This window comes from Notolepis coatsorum (genome assembly GCF_963971535.1).
Source record: "Notolepis coatsorum genome assembly, chromosome: 18".
In the NCBI taxonomy this organism is placed as follows: domain Eukaryota; kingdom Metazoa; phylum Chordata; class Actinopteri; order Aulopiformes; family Paralepididae; genus Notolepis; species Notolepis coatsorum.
In genome coordinates this window covers 77,111,600-77,134,284 of record NC_140182.1, presented here as the reverse complement: position 1 = coordinate 77,134,284, position 22,685 = coordinate 77,111,600, and the positions used below count along the sequence as shown (strand labels likewise).

The 22,685-nt window shown below is 45.1% G+C and overlaps 2 protein-coding genes across 3 annotated transcripts in view; one reads left to right on the top strand and one right to left on the bottom strand.

Annotated features, from left to right (window-relative positions):
- Window positions 1-22,685, top strand: part of fbxl13 (F-box and leucine-rich repeat protein 13) — a gene marked incomplete at both ends in the record, with an annotated part of 115,009 nt that overhangs the window by 47,285 nt on the left and 45,039 nt on the right. The gene's annotated exons all lie outside the window — the stretch shown is intronic.
- LOC311245145 (leucine-rich repeat-containing protein 17-like) overlaps window positions 1-22,685 on the bottom strand; it is a 50,265-nt gene that overhangs the window by 13,982 nt on the left and 13,598 nt on the right. For both annotated transcript variants that reach the window (XM_084334943.1, XM_084334942.1), the window contains exons 4-5: window positions 21,612-21,832; window positions 10,801-10,956 (exon numbers count right to left, since the gene is read on the bottom strand). In XM_084334943.1, coding sequence (XP_084191069.1) covers window positions 10,801-10,956; window positions 21,612-21,832 — 377 coding nt within the window. The remainder of the gene's footprint in view (window positions 1-10,800; window positions 10,957-21,611; window positions 21,833-22,685) is intronic.

Here is a 22,685-nt window from a genome sequence, read left to right as displayed (position 1 = left end):
TTCTCTCTCTCCCTGTTTCTCTCTCTCCCACTGTCTGTCTCTCTACCCCTCTGTTTCTCTCTCCCTCTGTCTGTCTCTCTCTCCCCCTCTGTTTCTCTATATCTCCCTGTGTATCTCTCTCCCTCTGTCTGTCTCTCTCTCTCTCCCTGTTTCTCTCTCTCCCTGTTTCTCTCTCTCTCCATATGTCTCTCTCTCCCTCTGTTCCTCTCTCTCTCCCTCTGCCTGTCTCTCTCTCCCTGTCTCTCTATCTCCTGGTTTCTCCATCTCTCCCTGTTTCTCTCTCTCCCTCTGTCTGTCTCTCTCTTTCCATGTCTCTCTCTCCCTGTCTCTCTCTCCCTGTTTCTCTCTCCCTCTGTTTCTCTTTCTCCCCCTCTGTTTCTCCCTCTCTCTCCCTCTGTCTCTCTCTCCCTGTCTCTCTATCTCCTGGTTTATCCCTCTCTCCCCGTTTCTCTCTCTCTCTCTCTCTCTCTGTATAAATGTATGGTACCTTTGTGGATGTGTATAAATGTATGGTACCTTTGTGGATGTGTATAAAGGTATGGTACCTTTGTGGATGTGTATAAAGGTATGGTACCTTTTGAAGGAAACAGGTGTTTTTGGGTGTTTTTCAATGTATGTGATGTATAGATTGGGGGGAGATGAGAGCATCAGGGAGGTCGAAATGTGCAGGCTGACGGTGGTGGAAGAGCGAGCAGGGTATTAGTGTGAGCACCACACTGAGCAGAACAGAATGTTTTGAATTCCCCAGTACATCAACAAGCTGATAGCAGCACAGGGCGAGGGAGGTGACATCCTTAAAGGACAGCGCGTCACATGACAACCAGAAGGGGGGCGGGCCGTCGTTGCTATGACGAAGATCTATAAATCGAACAGTGGTTCCGGGTAGGTCCAGACTAAAATCTGACTGAGACTAAGAGGGAAGAAACCAGAAGAGACTCTCTCCTCTCATCACGTAGAGGGGGGGGGGGGGAAATGACACATCATCATTAGCTTCGGCTAACACGAGGATGGTTCAGGCTAACGACCAGGCCTGACCACCATTGGACTGAATAACAGCAGAGACGATAGCAATGAAAATACAATCTGATAACATCGGGGCTGAGGCTTCTGTTTATATCAATAAACAACGCTTTTTCAAGAAAGGTATGCTGTCAAGGTGAACAGCCATTTCCTGAGTTGGCCCTTAAAGGTGGACAGGGTGGGACATTCCCTTAAGGGGACCGGAAGGCTGTTCCATGTTCCACTTCCCTTTATCGATAGACAATTTTTGCTGAAGGCGGTCTTTCTAAAATGGACCTCACAATCCCCTCTGGTGTTTGATCTAGTGGCTAATCCAGTGTTCCTTTTCTCGTGGATAAACTCCTTGAGAGGGGGAGGGGCTAATCTGTGCAGGCATTTATATACAAAGCAGGAACTTTTATAACGTCTGAGGTTTTCAAAATTAAAAATTTGATGCTTATCCAGGATTTTACAGTGGTGGTATGAGTACTGTTTCCTGTCATATACCTTCAATGCTCTGTTGTAGAGTTGTTCTATGGGTTTCATGGCTGTGGCCCCAGTAAATGACCAGTTTAGAAGGCAATATTCAATGTGAGAGAAGACCATACAGTGTAGGTATGTCTTTGCGGCTTCAAGTGTTAGGGAGGGCCGTATTTGTTTGAAGTTGGAAATGTTGAAGTTGATGGTGTTCCTCACTTTCTTTATGTGTTTCTTAAAGGTCAGGTTTGAGTCCAAGATGACCCCAAGGAATTTGAAGTGGGAAACAAGTTCTAGTTCTTCCTTCCTTCCCTCCTTCCTCAGGAACACATTGGACCGCTTGATGGTTTCTGGACGCTTGCTAAAGAACATGCACACAGTCTTTTTCGCATTAAGTAGGAGACAGGTGCTGTTTAGCCAGCATTGTACCTTGTCTAGTGCGCATGTGAGCCTGGATGTAATCAACTCTATGTCCTTGCCCTGTGTGTAGATGACTGCATCATCGGCATACATCTGTACATTGAGTTCGGGACACATATTTGGCAGGTCATTGATATACAGGGAGAATAGCAGGGGCCCAAGGATTGATCCCTGAGGGACACCTACAGGGTTGTCTAGATATGGGGACTTGGCGCCATTGACCGTGACACATTGTTTTCGGTTTGATAAGTAGGATCTAAACCAGGGGTCTCAAACTCGCGGCCCGCGGGCCAATTGCGGCCCGCGGGATGATATTTTGCGGCCCCCTACTGGACATCAAAGTGTAGTGTTAATGCGGCCCGCGCACTACTGTTTGCCGAGTCGTTGCGCGAGAGTTGGACGTTTTATTTATTTTATCACTTGTAGGCTACCATAGCGCAGGCTCATGACAGCAACGTTATGTTAGTGACTTGGTTGAAACGTGATTCCGGAGTGATATGATATCAAGTAAAGTGGAAGCAAATGCATCCTCGCTATCTCTCTCCTCTGCGAGCAGTGCTGCGCGCTGTCCGCCTGCACTGCCACCGTCTGTCTGTGTACGAGTCTGGTCCAATCACATACGCGTCCCGTCAGCGTTTTTCCCCCTCACCCACAGTCTGCGAATCAGAGGCAGAGTAGGGGAGTAGGGCGGGTCTTCACGGACTGCATGTCGTCTCTCTCTTTCAGTCAGTTCAAGTCGGAGCAGAGTTGACAGCGCTGCGTATCTACAGTAAACTCACTCCCAGTTTTATCTCTGTGAGATAAATGTAGCTATTAGCCTATTTTCGCCAGCAGGCAGCCAGCAGAAAAATATGGCATTTTCAAAGATGGTCAGTAAAAGAAAAGTCGACTGCAATTCAAAGGTGAATGGACGGAAAAAGTCCCAGCCAGGGGCGTAGCTGGAGATTCTGGGCCCCATGAAAGAATCAATTTGTGGGCCCCCAATCTATTAAAAAATGTGGGGCATTTATTTATTGATGAAAACGCATAATATGGTTTTTACCTATTTTTTTTATAAACAGCTTTGTGATAGAATAAAAAAAATGCACAGTGCATTTCCATAGCTGTGGATGAGTCCACTGACACCACTGAGAAGCCTGAAGAACCGTTCATGTTCTGAAGAACTGTTCATGTTCTGAAATGTTATTGCTAAAGATTGAGAAGATTGGATCAGTTGTACTTTTTTTTTTAATACTTGAAACCCTTTTTTTGTGGAATATTTGATGCGGCCCAGCCTCACCCAGACTCTACCTCCAGCGGCCCCCAGGTAAATTGAGTTTGAGACCCCTGATCTAAACCATTCTATTGTAGCAGCTGAGAAATTGAAGTGAGTTAGTTTGGTTAGGAGGATATTATGGTTGACACAGTCGAAAGCCTTGCTAAGGTCTAAGAAGACAGCACCAACATACTTGTTGCTATCTAGTGCACTCTTGACCTTTTCAACAAACAGACAGTTGGCTGACTCTGTTGAGTGAAGGGCACGGAATCCAAACTGCATTGGGTTAAGTGGGGTGGGGCCCAAGTCGAGATGTTTAGTCATGAGATTTGACACCCACTTCTCTGCAACTTTGGATATGACAGGAAGTATACTGATGGGCCTATAATTGGTCACCAGTGCCTTGTTGCCAGATTTAAAGATAGGGGTCACCATGGCCATCTTCCAGGATGATGGAACTTCCCTGGAGGTGATTGATTGATTCACTAGTAGAGTGATGGGTTTAATGAGTGCATCAGAGTATGTTTTGAGGAAATCAGTGTCGAGCCCGTAGGCGTCCTTGGCTTTGGAGCCTTTCAGAGCCAGAATGATCTTTTTCACTTCAGGCTCTGTTATCTCCTCCAGTTCAAAGAGGGGCTGGGTGTTGGTTACTGGGTTTGGTAGGATACTGGAGGGGGCAAAGTGTTTGGTGCTGTCTAGAACACTATTTAAGAAGTGTTCGTTGAGGGTGCAGGCCAGTACTGTGGGGTCTTTAACTAGTATGTCATTCACATTCAGTTCTAGGGGGTCTTTTTCCCGATTCTGGTGTTTGCCTAGGAGTTTATTCAAGGTTTGCCAGATTTTTTTGCCGTTCCCTTTTCCTGCTTCAATTATACTAATAAAGAAGTTTGCTCTGGCCTTTCTGAGGGTCTGTGTGACCTTGTTCCTAGCATGCGTGAATCTCTGTCTGTCGATAGACAGTCCAGACTTTAAGCTCTGTTTGAGGAGTGAGTCCCTGTCTTTCAATTGCTGTCTGCAGCTGTGATCTAGCTGTGATTAAGAATCAAAGGGGGGAATGAAGGAAACGGGTGTTTTGGGGTGTTTTTCAATGTATGTATGATGTATAGATTGGGGGGAGATGAGAGCATCAGGGAGGTCGAAATGTGCAGGCTGACGGTGGTGGAAGAGCGAGCAGGGTATTAGTGTGAGCACCACACTGAGCAGAACAGAATGTTTTGAATTCCCCAGTACATCAACAAGCTGATAGCAGCACAGGGCGAGGGAGGTGACATCCTTAATGAAACAGTAATGAAACGTTTTGAAATGTGTGAAAGGACAGCGCGTCACATGACAACCAGAAGGGGGTGGGCCGTCGTTGCTATGACGAAGATCTATAAATCGAACAGTGGTTCCGGGTAGGTCCAGACTAAAATCTGACTGAGACTAAGAGGGAAGAAACCAGAAGAGACTCTCTCCTCTCATCACGTAGAGGGGGGGGGGGGAAATGACACATCATCATTAGCTTCGGCTAACACAAGGATGGTTCAGGCTAACGACCAGGCCTGACCACCATTGGACTGAATAACAGCAGAGACGATAGCAATGAAAATACAATCTGATAACATCGGGGCTGAGGCTTCTGTTTATATCAATAAACAACGCTTTTTCAAGAAAGGTATGCTGTCAAGGTGTCGAATTCTTACGAAGGTGGAGAATTACTACGGTATGCGGATTGCACTAACGGGGAGAGATAAGGATTGTACAGCCAGTATATGAGACGTCGGGATCATTAAAAGTACACAACGCAGAGGGAGTGATGGAGAGGTGATAACACAAGAAGACGTGATACTGGCCAATTGATCAGAATCTAACAGTTGGTGCCGTGACCCGGATTTGCAAGAGATAAGAACAACGGAAAAAGGCTTTTTCAATAATGGGGCGACAGTGAACAACAGTCATCGTGTGTGGGAGAATCATGATCGAAGCAAGGCCGGCCAGCCCTGAGAGAGTGCGCCGAGTCGAGCGGTCAGGAGGCGAACCAGCGCTGTAGGAGAAACAGCGCTCAGGAGAAAGATGTGAGTTCAATGTGCACACACGGTTGTTTTGATCTTTTAAGCCAAATAAAAATGAACAGAGTGCATCCGTAAATAAGTAGCGACAGAGAAGCCAGCTGTAATAATATGAGCAGAGAGCCATGGTGTTTTGAAAATCGAGGGTTTTTATCTACAGAGAATGAAAAACAAAATGGGGCCGGTGCAGAAGGAGTGCTGGCGAGATAGAGGCAGGCTGCACGGTTTTTGGTGTTGGGAGTGTAAATGCAGGAGGAGAAAGGGGGGGGGGGGGAACGCTTGAACCAGATCGAAAAATTGTTATGGCGGGACTGTTGTTATGACAGGAGGAAAGTCGAAAGGAGATTTACCAGTGGGTATTATGTCCGATCAGGCAAGAGTATTAGTCTGAGATAGCGTCCCCTGATATGGATAGGAAAGAGAGAAAAACAGCAGTGTTTTAGGCCTCGGAAGGAAGGGCAGCGGCCGTTTGTTTGAGAGAGTAGCCATTTGCACCGAGACAAGATGGCCGTGAGCCACGAGGATGCTAACGGATAAGAGTCAGAGAGTGACGTCAGCTAAAATACTCTAGACTGAGTTTGCCACCATCTAGGGGGGACAGTGGGATAATGCAGGCAAATGTTTGAAGATAGGTCTCTACTACCCTCTAGTGGAGGGGGGGGGGTAGTGAAGGGGAGTTTTATCAGGAAGATGACAGAGTGATTCCATAGGTCTCTACTACCACCTAGAATATTGATATACAGGTTAATTAAATAGAGTTTAATTATACAATGGGTTAAATAAGAATTGCACAGAGAGATGAGGTGCAGTTAATTAAATAGGTTTAATTATGAAATAAGAGGGAGTTTGATCTCCAGTGGGGCCTTCTCACACCTAATAAATAGGCAGAGTCTTCGGAAGACACGTCACCAGAAAGAACTGGTGCGCGCTGGGGGTCACCCGTGGGACGAAGAGTTGCGCGGAGTGGGTATCGGTTAGCTGCTGGTGTCACGACGGAAGACGACAAACAGGGAACCGCCCTGTAGTACAGATAATAGGTGTGGAGAAGGTCATAGACTAATATAAAACACAAGGGTCGAGTGTACAGAAAACTGCTGGTGTTGTTTTCTGCTTTTAGGGTCTGGAGATGTCCGACCGCGGTGGAGACGACCAGGAGACAGACTGGAGGAGGAGGAAGCAGCAGGGGCCAGGCACTGCAGCCTGGTACACAGATCATCTACAACAAGAGGGAGGAGACGGCGGCGGTGGGAGAGCAGATGTGGAGAGGACAGCCAGAGCACTGAGGCCGTAGCAGACCAGAGGAGACATTTTTGCCTAGGGGACCGCGCCCTGGAACGGGGACCAGCTCAGGAAAGGAGCCGTCGCTGAAGGGGCCCTTGCCCTAGAAGACGGGACCGGCCCAAGATGGGGGGTGTACTGTAAGAGGGAAGGGAGCGCTCTGATTTGACGTGGGGTGTACCTAAGTAGGGGGGCCAAAGGGTTTAGGTGTGTTGTCTGAAAAGTTGCAAATCTGTGTCTTTCTCTGTCTCTCTCTCTCTCTCTCCTCCCTGACCGTTGTTTAGCCTTTCTGGTTTAGGTGTGATGCGTGTAATGGGAAACAATAAGGCAACAGGATAGAATTGTTGGGAGCAGACGGAGGTGCCCTAATTGTTATGAGTCTATTTTTGGGTATAATTAATTGAAAAACCAAGTAGTCTGTTGATTCTGAAGGTTGATTAAGATTACGATTAAGATTTGTTTATTAAGGACAATGCAAATTAATGAACATCATTTACATGTGTATGCATAACATCACAGCATGATAAGGACGTAAATATGCCGGGAATAGCACAGGGCTAATTTCCACCCGTAGTCCTAACATAAAACAAACACAAAACGGACCATACAACGTTCATTCATAAAAACTGACATCACTGACATGACCACACTAACATGACATTCAGTCAGTACAACATCACTAACATCCCTAATGAGTGCATATTTGGCTGTCTAACAGCCATTTCCTGAGTTGGCCCTTAAAGGTGGACAGGGTGGGACATTCCCTTAAGGGGACCGGAAGGCTGTTCCATGTTCCACTTCCCTTTATCGATAGACAATTTTTGCTGAAGGCGGTCTTTCTAAAATGGACCTCACAATCCCCTCTGGTGTTTGATCTAGTGGCTAATCCAGTGTTCCTTTTCTCGTGGATAAACTCCTTGAGAGGGGGAGGGGCTAATCTGTGCAGGCATTTATATACAAAGCAGGAACTTTTATAACGTCTGAGGTTTTCAAAATTAAAAATTTGATGCTTATCCAGGATTTTACAGTGGTGGTATGAGTACTGTTTCCTGTCATATACCTTCAATGCTCTGTTGTAGAGTTGTTCTATGGGTTTCATGGCTGTGGCCCCAGTAAATGACCAGTTTAGAAGGCAATATTCAATGTGAGAGAAGACCATACAGTGTAGGTATGTCTTTGCGGCTTCAAGTGTTAGGGAGGGCCGTATTTGTTTGAAGTTGGAAATGTTGAAGTTGATGGTGTTCCTCACTTTCTTTATGTGTTTCTTAAAGGTCAGGTTTGAGTCCAAGATGACCCCAAGGAATTTGAAGTGGGAAACAAGTTCTAGTTCTTCCTTCCTTCCCTCCTTCCTCAGGAACACATTGGACCGCTTGATGGTTTCTGGACGCTTGCTAAAGAACATGCACACAGTCTTTTTCGCATTAAGTAGGAGACAGGTGCTGTTTAGCCAGCATTGTACCTTGTCTAGTGCGCATGTGAGCCTGGATGTAATCAACTCTATGTCCTTGCCCTGTGTGTAGATGACTGCATCATCGGCATACATCTGTACATTGAGTTCGGGACACACATTTGGCAGGTCATTGATATACAGGGAGAATAGCAGGGGCCAAGGATTGATCCCTGAGGGACACCTACAGGGTTGTCTAGATATGGGGACTTGGCGCCATTGACCGTGACACATTGTTTTCGGTTTGATAAGTAGGATCTAAACCATTCTATTGTAGCAGCTGAGAAATTGAAGTGAGTTAGTTTGGTTAGGAGGATATTATGGTTGACACAGTCGAAAGCCTTGCTAAGGTCTAAGAAGACAGCACCAACATACTTGTTGCTATCTAGTGCACTCTTGACCTTTTCAACAAACAGACAGTTGGCTGACTCTGTTGAGTGAAGGGCACGGAATCCAAACTGCATTGGGTTAAGTGGGGTGGGGCCCAAGTCGAGATGTTTAGTCATGAGATTCGACACCCACTTCTCTGCAACTTTGGATATGACAGGAAGTATACTGATGGGCCTATAATTGGTCACCAGTGCCTTGTTGCCAGATTTAAAGATAGGGGTCACCATGGCCATCTTCCAGGATGATGGAACTTCCCTGGAGGTGATTGATTGATTCACTAGTAGAGTGATGGGTTTAATGAGTGCATCAGAGTATGTTTTGAGGAAATCAGTGTCGAGCCCGTAGGCGTCCTTGGCTTTGGAGCCTTTCAGAGCCAGAATGATCTTTTTCACTTCAGGCTCTGTTATCTCCTCCAGTTCAAAGAGGGGCTGGGTGTTGGTTACTGGGTTTGGTAGGATACTGGAGGGGGCAAAGTGTTTGGTGCTGTCTAGAACACTATTTAAGAAGTGTTCGTTGAGGGTGCAGGCCAGTACTGTGGGGTCTTTAACTAGTATGTCATTCACATTCAGTTCTAGGGGGTCTTTTTCCCGATTCTGGTGTTTGCCTAGGAGTTTATTCAAGGTTTGCCAGATTTTTTTGCCGTTCCCTTTTCCTGCTTCAATTATACTAATAAAGAAGTTTGCTCTGGCCTTTCTGAGGGTCTGTGTGACCTTGTTCCTAGCATGCGTGAATCTCTGTCTGTCGATAGACAGTCCAGACTTTAAGCTCTGTTTGAGGAGTGAGTCCCTGTCTTTCAATTGCTGTCTGCAGCTGTGATCTAGCTGTGATTAAGAATCAAAGGGGGGAATGAAGGAAACGGGTGTTTTGGGGTGTTTTTCAATGTATGTATGATGTATAGATTGGGGGGAGATGAGAGCATCAGGGAGGTCGAAATGTGCAGGCTGACGGTGGTGGAAGAGCGAGCAGGGTATTAGTGTGAGCACCACACTGAGCAGAACAGAATGTTTTGAATTCCCCAGTACATCAACAAGCTGATAGCAGCACAGGGCGAGGGAGAGAGGTGACATCCTTAATGAAACAGTAATGAAACGTTTTGAAATGTGTGAAAGGTTATTAGCAGTTGTCATGACAGCGCGTCACATGACAACCAGAAGGGGGGCGGGCCGTCGTTGCTATGACGAAGATCTATAAATCGAACAGTGGTTCCGGGTAGGTCCAGACTAAAATCTGACTGAGACTAAGAGGGAAGAAACCAGAAGAGACTCTCTCCTCTCATCACAGAGAGGGGGGGGGGGGAATGACACATCATCATTAGCTTCGGCTAACACAAGGATGGTTCAGGCTAACGACCAGGCCTGACCACCATTGGACTGAATAACAGCAGAGACGATAGCAATGAAAATACAATCTGATAACATCTGGGCTGAGGCTTCTGTTTATATCAATAAACAACGCTTTTTCAAGAAAGGTATGCTGTCAAGGTGTCGAATTCTTACGAAGGTGGAGAATTACTACGGTATGCGGATTGCACTAACGGGGAGAGATAAGGATTGTACAGCCAGTATATGAGACGTCGGGATCATTAAAAGTACACAACGCAGAGGGAGTGATGGAGAGGTGATAACACAAGAAGACGTGATACTGGCCAATTGATCAGAATCTAACACTTTGTTGTTGTGTATAAACGTTTGTTACATTTGTGGATGTGTATAAATGTATTCTATAAATGTATGGTACCTTTGTGGATGTGTATAAAGGTCTGGTACCTTTGTTGTTGTGTATAAAGGTATGGTACCTTTGTTGTTGTGTATAAAGGTATGGTACCTTTGTTGTTGTGTATAAAGGTATGGTATAAATGTATGGTACCTGTGTGGATGTGTATAAAGGTATTGTATAAATGTATGGTACCTTTGTGGATGTGTATAAAGGTATGGTATAAAGGTATGGTACCTTTGTTGTTGTGTATAAATGTATGGTACCTGTGTGGATGTGTATAAAGGTATTGTATAAATGTATGGTACCTTTGTGGATGTGTATAAAGGTATGGTATAAAGGTATGGTACCTTTGTGGATGTGTATAAAGGTATTGTATAAAGGTATGGTACCTTTGTTGTTGTGTATAAATGTATGGTACCTTTGTGGATGTGTATAAAGGTATTGTATAAAGGTATGGTACCTTTGTGGATGTGTATAAAGGTATTGTATAAATGTATGGTACCTTTGTGGATGTGTATAAAGGTATGGTACCTTTGTTGTTGTGTATAAATGTATGGTACCTTTGTGGATGTGTATAAAGGTATTGTATAAAGGTATGGTACCTTTGTGGATGTGTATAAAGGTATTGTATAAATGTATGGTACCTTTGTGGATGTGTATAAAGGTATTGTATAAATGTATGGTACCTTTGTGGATGTGTATAACGGTATTGTATAAAGGTGTGGTACCTTTGTGGATGTGTATAAAGGTATGGTATAAAGGTATGATACCTTTGTCAATGTGCTCCAGGTTGTTTCCTCTGAGGTTAAGTGTCCTCAGGCTCCTCGCTTCCTGGAAATCTCTGGGCCTGAGGTGCTGGATGGAATTCTGGGACAAGTCCATATGAACGATGTCACCTGGGATACCTGCAGGAACCTCCGTTAAACCTGAAGGGAGAGGGGAAGGGGGTCATTTGGGGTCTGCCAATCAGATTTGGTCAGTTTATGTCTGGCAACAAATATGCATTTGTCTCTGTGGATCACTTTGAGATTCCCATGGGTACCGTAAACGCTGAAAGGTCAGTAATTGGAAAACTGGCACAGAAACAGTTTCAACCTCAGCTTTATTGGTGGCATGGCCGGACTGGGACAATAATTCAGACCATGACACGTTGGCAGAGGCTACTGACTGTCAGGGTCCCACAGCTTTCCCATTCTTGATGCTGATGCCTCCAATTTTCTCTTCTTAAAGGAGCACTTCACCCAAAAGTTATCATTTGTATATAATATTTCTTTTTACATATCCGTAGATACTATATCTATCTATATATCTAAGGGCAACAGTGGCTCAGGAGGTAGAGCAGTCATCTGGTAATCGAAAGGTTCCCAGTTCGATTCCCGCTCCAACGGGCAGTGTGTCGAAGTGTCCAATACACTTAACCCTTAATTGCTCCTGATGAGCAGGTCGGCACCTTGCATGGTTGCCTCCGCCGTTGGTGTGTGAATGTGTGAGTGAATGGGTGAATGTGAGGAACAAATTGTAAAGCACTTTGGATAAAAATGCTATATAAATACAGTCCATTTACCATTTACCATATCTGTACATATCCATACCTATTCTTACTAGTTACCCTGCTGGTCAGTACAATCATTGTAAATATTAATACTACAATACTTTACTGTTACATTTGCACTCTGGTTGGATGCAAAACTTATTTTCGTTGTACTGTACTTGTGCTGTATGATGACAACACATTTTAACTTTTTTATTTGAGAAACAGGTGTACAGCAGATACATGCCCCACAGCACACGCCAATTCTCTCACCCTCTGGTCCCTTCCCCCACCCACGGCCAACAAAACTAAATAAAGACAGGACAATAATAAAATTAAAATAAACAACAATAAATAATAACAACTGACAACAACAACATCGTCAACAAATGAACAGCACACCTCTTACACGTCTGCTGTACAACTTCTTCCATTAGGGAAACCCACCTCCGACAAACACAACCGGGGACAGACACCCCAGGACTCCCGGCCCCCACCCCTCCCCCAACCAAACAGCGAAACCACCAGTCGACACGGCCAGTGACAGCATGCGGACATATTCACATATCGTCATTAGCCATATCAATCAACAGCCCCCCCGCCCAATCGAGAAAACAGCGGAGACCAAAGGTCCCGGAACATCCGCCCCCGGCCATGTTCCTCCAAGGTCAATCTCTCCAGTGGAAGAAGCTGGGATATCTGCGCTCGTCACCAATGCAAGAGACTCCGGTCTCGACTCCCCGAGTCAGCATTGCCTGCGGCTTGGGCCAGTCGTCATACTATCTCAATTGGCAGAGGTAGCGGGTGGAAGTCGATGGGTGGGGATTGGACGTTGTGGACAGCGACTCCTACAGGTCAGTTGGGTGACACCTGTACAGCAGAGACAGGAAGTATCGGGGGCAGCGTGAGCCTCCCACGCGTTACTCCTCGCCACTGAGAGTCCGCACTGTCTGGTGAAAAGATGCAACAGGCTGCCTCCTCGTGTACCGGAGGGGACACGTGATGCAAGGCTTCTATCCTCACTACAGCCGATCAGTGGGAGGCATAGTCTAGCAACGTTCTAGACAGGGGAGGGGAGAATTGAAGGGGAGAATTGGCGATACGAAATTGGGATGGGAGAAAAATAGAAAATAAGGAGAAAAAGTGGATAAAAAAGAAAAAAACTTTATCTGGTCAAAGACCAGAGTTGGGACGGGTACGCGCGCACATACACACACACAGAAAGGGAGAATGGCTTATATGAACTATCCAATTAATATATCAACTTATAGGGCGGCTGAGTGGCGCAGTGGGCAAGGCACTCACCACTAACACAGGATATGCTGGTATCGAGCCCAGCTCTCAGCGTTGCTACCGGCTTGGTCGGCCGTCATACTAATGCAATTGGCAGTGTTAGAGGGTGGGAAAGCCGGTGGGTGGGGATTGGACGTTGTGGACAGCGACTCCTACAGGTCGGTTGAGTGATGCCGGTGCGGCGGAAACGGGAAGTATCGGGGGCAGCGTGAGCCTCCCACGCGTTACTCCTCGCCACTGAGAGTTCGAGCTGCTGCGGTGAAAAGATGCGACAGGCTGCCTCCTCGTGTACCAGAGGGGACACATGATGCAAGGCTTCTATCCTCACTACAGCCGACCAGTGGGAGGCATTGTCTAGCAACTTTCAAGACAGGGGAGGGAAGAATTGGAAATACGAAATTGGGATGGGAGAAAAATAGAAAATGGGGAGAAAAAGTGGATAAAAAAAATATATATCAACTATCCAGTTCGTTTTTATATAATTTAGCTAGCTCGCCAACGTTACTGTGATTAAAGCAAACTTAAAAAAGATTAAAAATATATATATATGTATAATACAGTTTTTTTTATTATAATCTTTTCAGGGGGAGCGGGGGGTCCCGTTGGCGGGGTGGGCCACCCCGCCAAGGCAATGGTAGGGGAAACACTACTGATCCCTGTTGTCAGAGTCACATTAAGCAGTAATAACTTTTTCATGACGAGATATTCATCTTTAGCCTAAATGAAAATGGCATGGTTTATTTACATATATACCACATGACCTGCTCTCTGTGAGAGCTAGAGCACAGAGAGATAGAAAGGGGGGGAACATTCCCTTTTATCAAGTACATGACGTCAGTCATTAGACCGTGTCTCATTCTGCCGACAGCACCCTCTCACTGTGGATAAGTATTGTGTAGTTACATGCAAACATACATCAATACTTTACTTAACACTCCCACTTATGAATGTGTATACTGTACAACTTTTCCAAAATCAGTTTAAACAACAAAAGAACATGGCAGTCAATATATTACATAGCAGTCAATATATTACATAGCAGTCAATATTTTTACACACCAAACATGACCCCTGCTAATTTCTTTAATTTCAGCTTGGAGACAGGCTTGGTCATAGCATCTGCAACCATGTCATCTGTAGAACAGTAAACAAGTGTCATCTTCTCTTCTCTTATGATAGATCTAATGGGGTGGTATTTTATATCCTGTTTACACCTCTGTCTGCACACAGAGAATTAATTAATTACATGTTTACACCTCTGTCTGCACACAGGGTTTGTGGCAAGTGCAATAGTCCCCTGGTTGTCTTCATAAACAACAGTTTTCTATACATACAGTATCTATACCTTCGAGCAGTTGCTCCAGATAAATACATTCCTGTATTGTTAGAGCTAGAGCCATATATTCTGCTTCACAAGTTTGTTTTCCATGAGACCAGTGAGCTGTCTTTATCCATACTCACACAATACCCTGTGGTACTTCTCCTGTTGCTGGCATCCGCCGCCCAGTCTGCATCACTATAGGCTTGGAGGCCTAAACCCTCGCTGCTCTTTATAAAACAAAGCTGTTTATCTGCAGTACCTCTAAGATAACGAAAAACATGTTTTGCTGTAATCCAGTGCTCTTCTGTGGGATCAGCAAAATGCTGTGATAACTTACTTACTACAAAACATAGGTCAGGGCGAGTACATGTAGTCAAATAGATGAGGCTGCCTACAGCCTCTCTGTACATTTTCACATCTGTCATTTTTGGTGCATCCTCAGTGTAGTTTAGCTTTTGGTCACATGATGTTTCCCTAGTTACACTCCTGCATGTCAAAATGATTCAGGATCTTTTCCACATATCTCTTCTGGGATATTTGCACACAACTGGCGGACTGTTCCATGCCTAGGAAATGCTTTAACCTGCCTAGGTCCTTCATCTTGAATCTGATGGAAAGCATACCCTTCACTTGCTCTAGGCTCTTAGTGTTGTTGGCTGCGATAATTAAATCATCCACCCAAATCACAATTATTACCTTCCCTGACTCTTTTGACTCCTTTGTATAAACACAGGGGTCTACTGGGTTCTGTATGAAGTGGTCGTCAATTAGACATGTATGAAGCATCTCGTTCCAATCTCGCCCAGACTGTTTCAGAACGTAAATGGATTTTTGTAGCTTACACACTAGCTTCTCTCCTTTCTTCTCGTAACCTTCAGGTTGTTCCATATATATATCTCTATCAATAGGCGCGTGCAGGTAGGCTGTCTTCACATCCATTTGATGTAAGATCAAGTCGTCTTGGGCTGCCTTCTGCATCACTACACACACACTGGTCAGATTAGCTGTAGGTGATAATATCTCACCATAGTCTATCCCTTCCCTCTGACTGTAGCCTTTCGCTACAAACCTAGCCTTGTATCTGATTGATTGATTGATTGATTGAAAACTTTATTAACAGATTGCAGAATGGGTACAATACAGTACAGCTCAATACACACAATTGTTAAGGGGATGCAGACCAGAGAAAGACTTTCGTCTTGTTTACATCAGGGTCCCCCATTTTCAATTCATCAGGACATATATGACATACATGACATACAGATATTCAGTACTGCTACATCTATACATTTATGACAAACCAGATTTGCAAATACAGTACTGTTTGTGATTCAGAAGGAGTCAAGAAAAGGGAGTATATACATTTGACGTAGAAAATGTACATTGGAGGAGGTTGGGTGGGGTTGTGTGGGGGGGGTTGGGTACATTGGGATATTGTCAACCATACTGGGTAATTTACATTGGAGGTGGTTGGGGGGGGGGGGGAGAAACACTGTATAAACAAGCAAAACTGTACATTGAGGGGGGGGGGAGACACTGTACAAACAAGCAAAATTGTACATTGGACTGTTGACAAAACCATACTAGGTAAGTGACTGTACATTGGAGGGGGTTGGGTTAGGACATTTACAGGGGCCAGTTTTGAATTGCAGTCTCCCGTAGGTGTCCCTTGAGAGTGGTTTTGAAAGTGGGTAGTGATCCACATTCCTTTACAGCTTTGGGTAGGGCGTTCCACATTGATGTGGCATAATTGCGAAACGTGTTTATTCCCTTATTTGAGCCGAATCTGGGTTTAACATGATTTGTGGCGCTCCCTCTGGTGTTGTGATCGTGGTATTCACTGACCTTTGGGAAGTATTTTGACATGTACATGGGTACCTTGGTCGTGTAGTGTATCTTGTAGACCAGGCCCATTGCAAGTTGCTGTACTCTGTCGTCTACTCTAAGCCATCCTAGGTTGTCAAAGTGGGCAGGGGTGAGGTGGGTTCTAGGAGTAAGGTCAAGCAGTAGTCTGACCAGTTTGTTTTGAGATGTTTGTAATTTTGTTTTTAGCGCCTTTGAGGTGCTTTGGTACCATGAGGTGCAAGCATAGTCGTAGTACCCTTGAATGAGTGCTCCAGCCAGAGTCTTCAGGGTATTCTTGTTTACCAGAGAGGAGATCCGGTACAAGAATCGAGTTCGTTGGTTGACTTTTTTTATTACATTGGATGCCATTTTGTCACAGGAGAGATTAGCCTCTAGGATGGAACCCAGGTAGGTAATTTCATCTTTCCTTGTGACAATATTGTCACCCACTGTAACTGAGAAGTCGTCGGTCTTGCTGAGTTTGTTATTTGAACCGAAGAGAATGGACTCTGTTTTGCCCATGTGTAATGATAGTTTGTTATCAGCGAGCCATATGCAGATTTTGCCTAGTTCCGAGCTGAGGGTTTTTTCAACCTGTAACTTGTTATTGTCAGAGACCAGCAGGGCTGAGTCGTCCGCAAACAGGAACAAGTTGCAGTCACAAGCTGACGACATGTCATTTGCATAAATTAGGAACAGTAGCGGTCCTAGTATGCTTCCTTGTGGAACACCACAGCTCACTGTGAGGGGGGGGGGATAGGGTACAGTTTACCTCCACCATCTGTTCCCTCCCCTCAAGGTAGGATTGCATCCAGCTCACTGATAGCCTATCAAAACCAATTGCTTTTAGCTTGTCAATCAGAATGGAGTGATTGACAGTGTCGAAGGCCTTTTGTAGGTCCAGCATGACCATGCCGCAGTATTTGCCTGCGTCCACCTCTTGTTTGATGTGGTCATTCAAATAGAGAAGGCATGTGTCAGTGGAGTGGGATGTTCTGAAGCCAGATTGGAATTCGTAGATTAGATTTTTTTCCGCTAGGTACTTTTCGACCTGTTCGTAGACTATTTTTTCCATGACTTTCGAGATGGAGGTGAGAATAGAAACAGGGCGGTAGTTGCCTGGGTCTAATTTGCTGCCCTTTTTGTGCAGAGGGGTTACCCTCGCAATTTTGAAGTCCTTGGAGACGTGTCCCTGTTTTATGGAGAGGTTTATTATGTGTGTGATGACTGGGGTGATGGCGGCTGCTGAGTCTCTGAGGAATTTGGAGGGGATGTTGTCATGGCCAGTGGCCTTGTTAGGTTGGAGGACGCTCAGTTTATTGAGTACCTCATCTGTTGTTACCATTTCCAGCTTGAAGTCGTCCTTGCGGACCCCTAGGTTTTTGTAGTAAGCTACTATGTGTTCTACCCCATAAAGCCCTGAGTGGGAGGGTAGTTTGTTTACCAGTGTTGTGGCTATGTTTGTGAAGAAAATGTTTAAGTAATTGGCTACATCCAGCTTGTCTGTGATGAGCGTGTTGTCCGTTTTTATGTTTATGTTTGAGAATCTGGTTTTAAGTTTTTTACTGCATCCTAGTTGATTATTGAGTAATTTCCAAAGTTCACATGGTTTGTTTTTGTTTTCCTCAGTTTTGTCATTGATGAAATTCTTTTTTGCAGTTTTGTTCATGGAGTTTACGTCGTTTCTTAGTCTGTTTCTTTCTAGTTTGAGTTCGGTCACGTGGGCTTGGAGTTCACTGCTCGTGCTTTTGGTAAGCTTTGACTGACTTTTTCTAAACTCAGAGCATTTTCTGTCTTTGGTTTTCATAGCGGCCAGTATTTCGGAGTGCATCCACGGCTCAGCGCGATTTTTTACCCTGGTGGTTCTTAGGGGGGCCATGTCGTTTAGTATTGTTGAAAATTTGGTTTTGAAACCAAGCCATGTTTCTTCAACCAGTGTACCATTGAGTTCATCTGACCAGTCCAGACTCTCCAGTTCAAGGTTAAAGGCCTTGCTAGAGTAGGTTTTGAGGTCTCTAGATGTGACTGTTTTGTGGCAGCCTGCCTTTTGTTTTACAGTACAGAATATCATATAATGATCACTTAACCCGCATGCTATAACCCCTTTATTGGAGATCTTGGACTTGTCGGAGGTCAGAATGAGGTCAATGGTAGTCTGAGTTGATTCACATACACGTGTGGGTTGGGTGATTAGCTGGCTGAGGCCGTGCAGATCACAAAGCCTACTGAATGACTTGAAGACGAGTGCATCTTTTCGTTGCATATCCGTGTTCCAGTCTCCAATAAGAATTTTGTCTACATCCTCAACTCCAGCTAAACACCTGTCAAGTGTATCATAAAAGCCACTATGATCTGGTGGCCTGTAGATTGAGCCAACCAGTAGGGATTTCGCCCTTTCGAATAGGATTTCCACCCATACAGTTTCAATTGATTTATGATTCAGGTCATTTCTGTTGATGAATTTGGTGTCTTTGTGTATGTATATACAGACGCCACCTCCATCTGTCGTGTCCCTCAATACCCTCCTTGATTGAGTGCACCCATTTTCCTCCCACTGTCTGTCTGCCTTCTGGTAATTTTGTTAGAGTGAAAGTCTGATTGTCCTCCAGGGACTTCATCTCCTCATCCATCGCTCTCTCCCATTTTCCCGACTCAGGGGATATCATGGCCTCTTTAAAGGTCTGAGGTACACCACTCACTACTACGTCATTTTCTCTCTGAGCATAATCTCCCAGATACTTTGGGGGTTTATGCTCCTGGGAGGGATATCTCCCACTGCATGAGGCATGTGACATCACCCTAGGGTGCTTCTCGCCATCATCCTCTGGTGGCTGTTGACCGTCTGTCCGGTGACCCTTTTCTCCGCATCGCCAACACGCCAGCTCCGTCGGGGGTCCGGTCTTCTTCCTTGGCGTTATCCTCTCTCCCGCCTCCTCGGCGACCGGGTCTGAGTCTTCGAAGTTCCGCAGCTTGGCCTTGAACTCCCCCAGCGACGTGTCTGCTGAACCGTGTGTCACCAACAGCGTGAATGGTTTATACATCTCCGGTAGTCGCCATCATCAGTCCCTCGCTTGGTGCTTCACCTGCACTCTTGAGTGCCGTGATGATCTGTTCTGCCCTGATGATATATTCAGTCACAGTCTCTGTGTTAGCTTTCTTCAGCGCGGTCATTGTTATGTACAAGGAGACAATCCAGGGCCTACCTTTGCCGATGTAGTGCTCTCTCAACACTTTGAGACTCTCTCAGCCCTTGTCCTTTGTGTCTCTGAATATTAGTCCCAAACTCGTGTTGTCGAGGAGCGGTGCTAACTCACAGTACGCGTCGGCGTTCAGCTTAGCATCTAGGGCTCGTGGCCTCCGCTATTTCTCCTGTAAGCTCTGATAAAATCATCTTTTTCAGCCCCACTCCGTGCATGCAGCACAACATCCTCTCTTCCCAGAGCTCATATTCTTCTGCCCTTCCGTCAAACGTGGGCCACTTGCTTCTGCCTCTGGTCGCCATGGATTTTGGTTGTAGCTTAGCTTAGCTGCCCGTTAGCCTAGCTTCAGCATCTCGCAGTTCTCCCACCGCTAAACTAGCCTATACTTTTCAGCTAACTAGCTACCGTTACTTTGCTCTTCCGTGATCTGGGCCCATAACCTGTTGTCAGAGTCACATTAACAGCAATAACTTTGTCATGATGAGGTATTCATCTTTAGCCTAAATGGCATGGTCTATTTACATATGCACCACATGACCTGCTCTCCGTGAGAGCTAGAGCACAGAGAGATAGAAAGGGGGGGAACATTCCCTTTTATCAAGTACATGACGTCAGTCATTAGACCGCGTCTCATTCTGCCGACAGCGCCCTCTTGCTGTGGATAAGTATCATGCGGTTACATGCAAACATCAATACTTTACTTAACAATCCCCTTGGGGAAATTTGGGCGTCATAGCAGCATGGGGGAGGGGGGATGGGAGGTACAGGTATGGGCAGGGTAATAGTAGATTCTCAATATATAAATATGAGAAAGATAAACAGTGTAAACAAAGGTGCAGATGTATGCCCTATCGGTTTCAGTATATCATACGTTACAATAATTATATTAGTAATTATTGCAATAAAGAATTTGAATCTGATATACTCGCTCCTGTGAGGGTTGATGCGATTTCATTCAGAATACAATGCAGGTGCAGAGCAGAGAACGCTGTAGGGAGAAACGGTCCACTTGATCTGTGGCATGTGGAGAAGGGAGCAGGGCCAAAATGAACTGATAATGAATTCAGTCTGTGGACCACATGTGTGGACTTAGCCTACAGCTAACATGCTAACACCCTGCTAATGTGATTTGGACCGAATACCCTTTTTTGTTTGTGCTGTCTTTTGGTCACGACTGCAGGTCAAATCAGGCAACAGAACTGTCCCGACTCCCTGGCGGCCGGTCCGGGCCTGATGCGATGTTAAGTGTATATCCGGGCCTTCGGCCAATAGGCTTGTATTTAAGCTAGCACACATGGATAGGTTTAATGTAATCCAGAGTGGATTGGACCCGTTATCGGTTTTGTTTATTAGTTGTTCCAGGTGGACTTGATATGTGATGATAATACCTTTATTTGGCCAATAGTTTCCTAGTTCCTCGTGAAGATGGGATAGAGTGAACTCTAGAGTGAGACAAGAAAGTGGAAACGCAAGCTCACATGCTGCAGAGTCGAGTAGGAAAACCTGACACATTGTCAGTCATTCCTCCTATGCAGAGAGCTGGATGACTTTCTTTCTGCCCAAAGAGGAAGTAAACAAACCGGGTGCCACCTATACTAGTATTATTTTTAACATTATATTATTCCCCCCCCCCCCCCATATCTTTTGACTCTTTTATAAATAAGAACCGAAAAATATTTATAATTAAATTTCACAGCGTCTGTGCAACCTTGTTTATCAGCCAAATTTTCCTTCCAACTATTTTGGTCATGGATGTCCGGATTTGGTATAAATGTGGGCTCTCTCGGGCAGAGCTGTGGAACAGGTTGTGACATATCACCGTGGGAGAGACAGCTCCGCGTAGGAATGTGTTTGTCTGTCTCTCTTTGCCTGCTCTTTGTTTTCTCATTCCAGCAGAGTTTGATTCCCGCCCCTGCAGCGTGTCGAAGTGTCATTGGGCAAGACACTTAACCCCTAATTGCTCCCGATGAGCAGGTTGGCACCTTGCATAGTTTCCTCTGCCGTCGGTTTGTGAATGTGTGAGTGAATGGGTCAAATGTGAGGAACAAATTGTAAAGCGCTTTGGATAAAAGCTACTATATAAATGCACCATTTGCCATTTACTAGGGGTGTAACAATGCATTGATGCATCGCAAATTATCAATCCTAAGGTGACGTTTCAACTGCATTGATTAAAAATATATATATTATTATTATTTTCTTTTATTGACCTATAGTGTACCTTGGGACAGCCGGCCATTCGCAGTGTGAGTAGACTACTGCAGTAGAAGGAGAGTTTGATGAACAATGTTACTGACCCTTAGCTGCCAGAGTCGTGCCCTTCCTGTACAGGACTTGTAAGTCACTTTGGATAAAAGCGTCAGCTAAATGACTAAATGTAAATGAGCTAACCTTTGTTCCTACAGTCCAGCCGTGGCGTGGGGAACAGGTAGGTGTGGCAGGAGACGGTGGCGTCTGGCTTGCTGCGGATGGGACTGGGTAGCAGAGAGTCCGAGAAGTCCATCTGGTCGCTCTGTGTGTAGTTGGTGATGTGTAGTTGGGACTCCTGACAGAGCAGCTCGGGGTTGAGCTCCCTCAGCTTCATGCCGCTCAGCTTGGCAGGCTCTGAACACCTGGAGGGTGGATGGAGAACGATGAGGTTATGATGATGTGCTTACATCTAAAACCTCCCCAAAAGCTCACACACTGGGAGAATGATGAGGTTATGATGATGTGCTTACATCTAAAACCTCCCCAAAAGCTGAGGTTATGATGATGTGCTTACATCTAAAACCTCCCCAAAAGCTGAGGTTATGATGATGTGCTTACATGTAAAACCTCCCCAAAAGTTCATGCACTGGGAGCCAAATAATTGAAGTTAATGGTGTGGGGTAAAGGGGATGGTATTTAACTAATGGCAAATAGCTAACAGAAAATAACAACTGGTAAGCAATCTCGTTGTGTATATATACTACAGATACAGACTACTGGCTGCTGGCCAGTAAGATTTACTACCATGGTGTCTTTACTGGTAAATGGTGCATTAGCAGCTTTTATCCAAAGCGCTTTACAATTTTGTTCCTCACATTCACCCATTCACTCACACATTCACACACAGATAGCAGAGGCGACCATGTAAAGTGCCAAGCTGCTCATAGGGAGCAGTTAGGGGTTAAGTATCTTGCTCAAGGACACTTCGACACGCTGCCCGGGAGGAGCGGGAATCAAACCAGGAACCTTCTGATTACCAAATGACCGCTCTACCTCCTTAGCCACTGTCACCCCTGCTATTCATGTATCACTGTACATATTAATACTACAACTCTATACATGCATCTGATTAGCATTATTACTCAGTAGTACTCATTTATATATTTTATACCCAGTTTAATCACCTGTACATTGTATATTACTATTACACTTTACTGTTACATTTTGAAGGATGTCTATGTTTTTCAAGGTGTATATAATGTATATATATCGGTG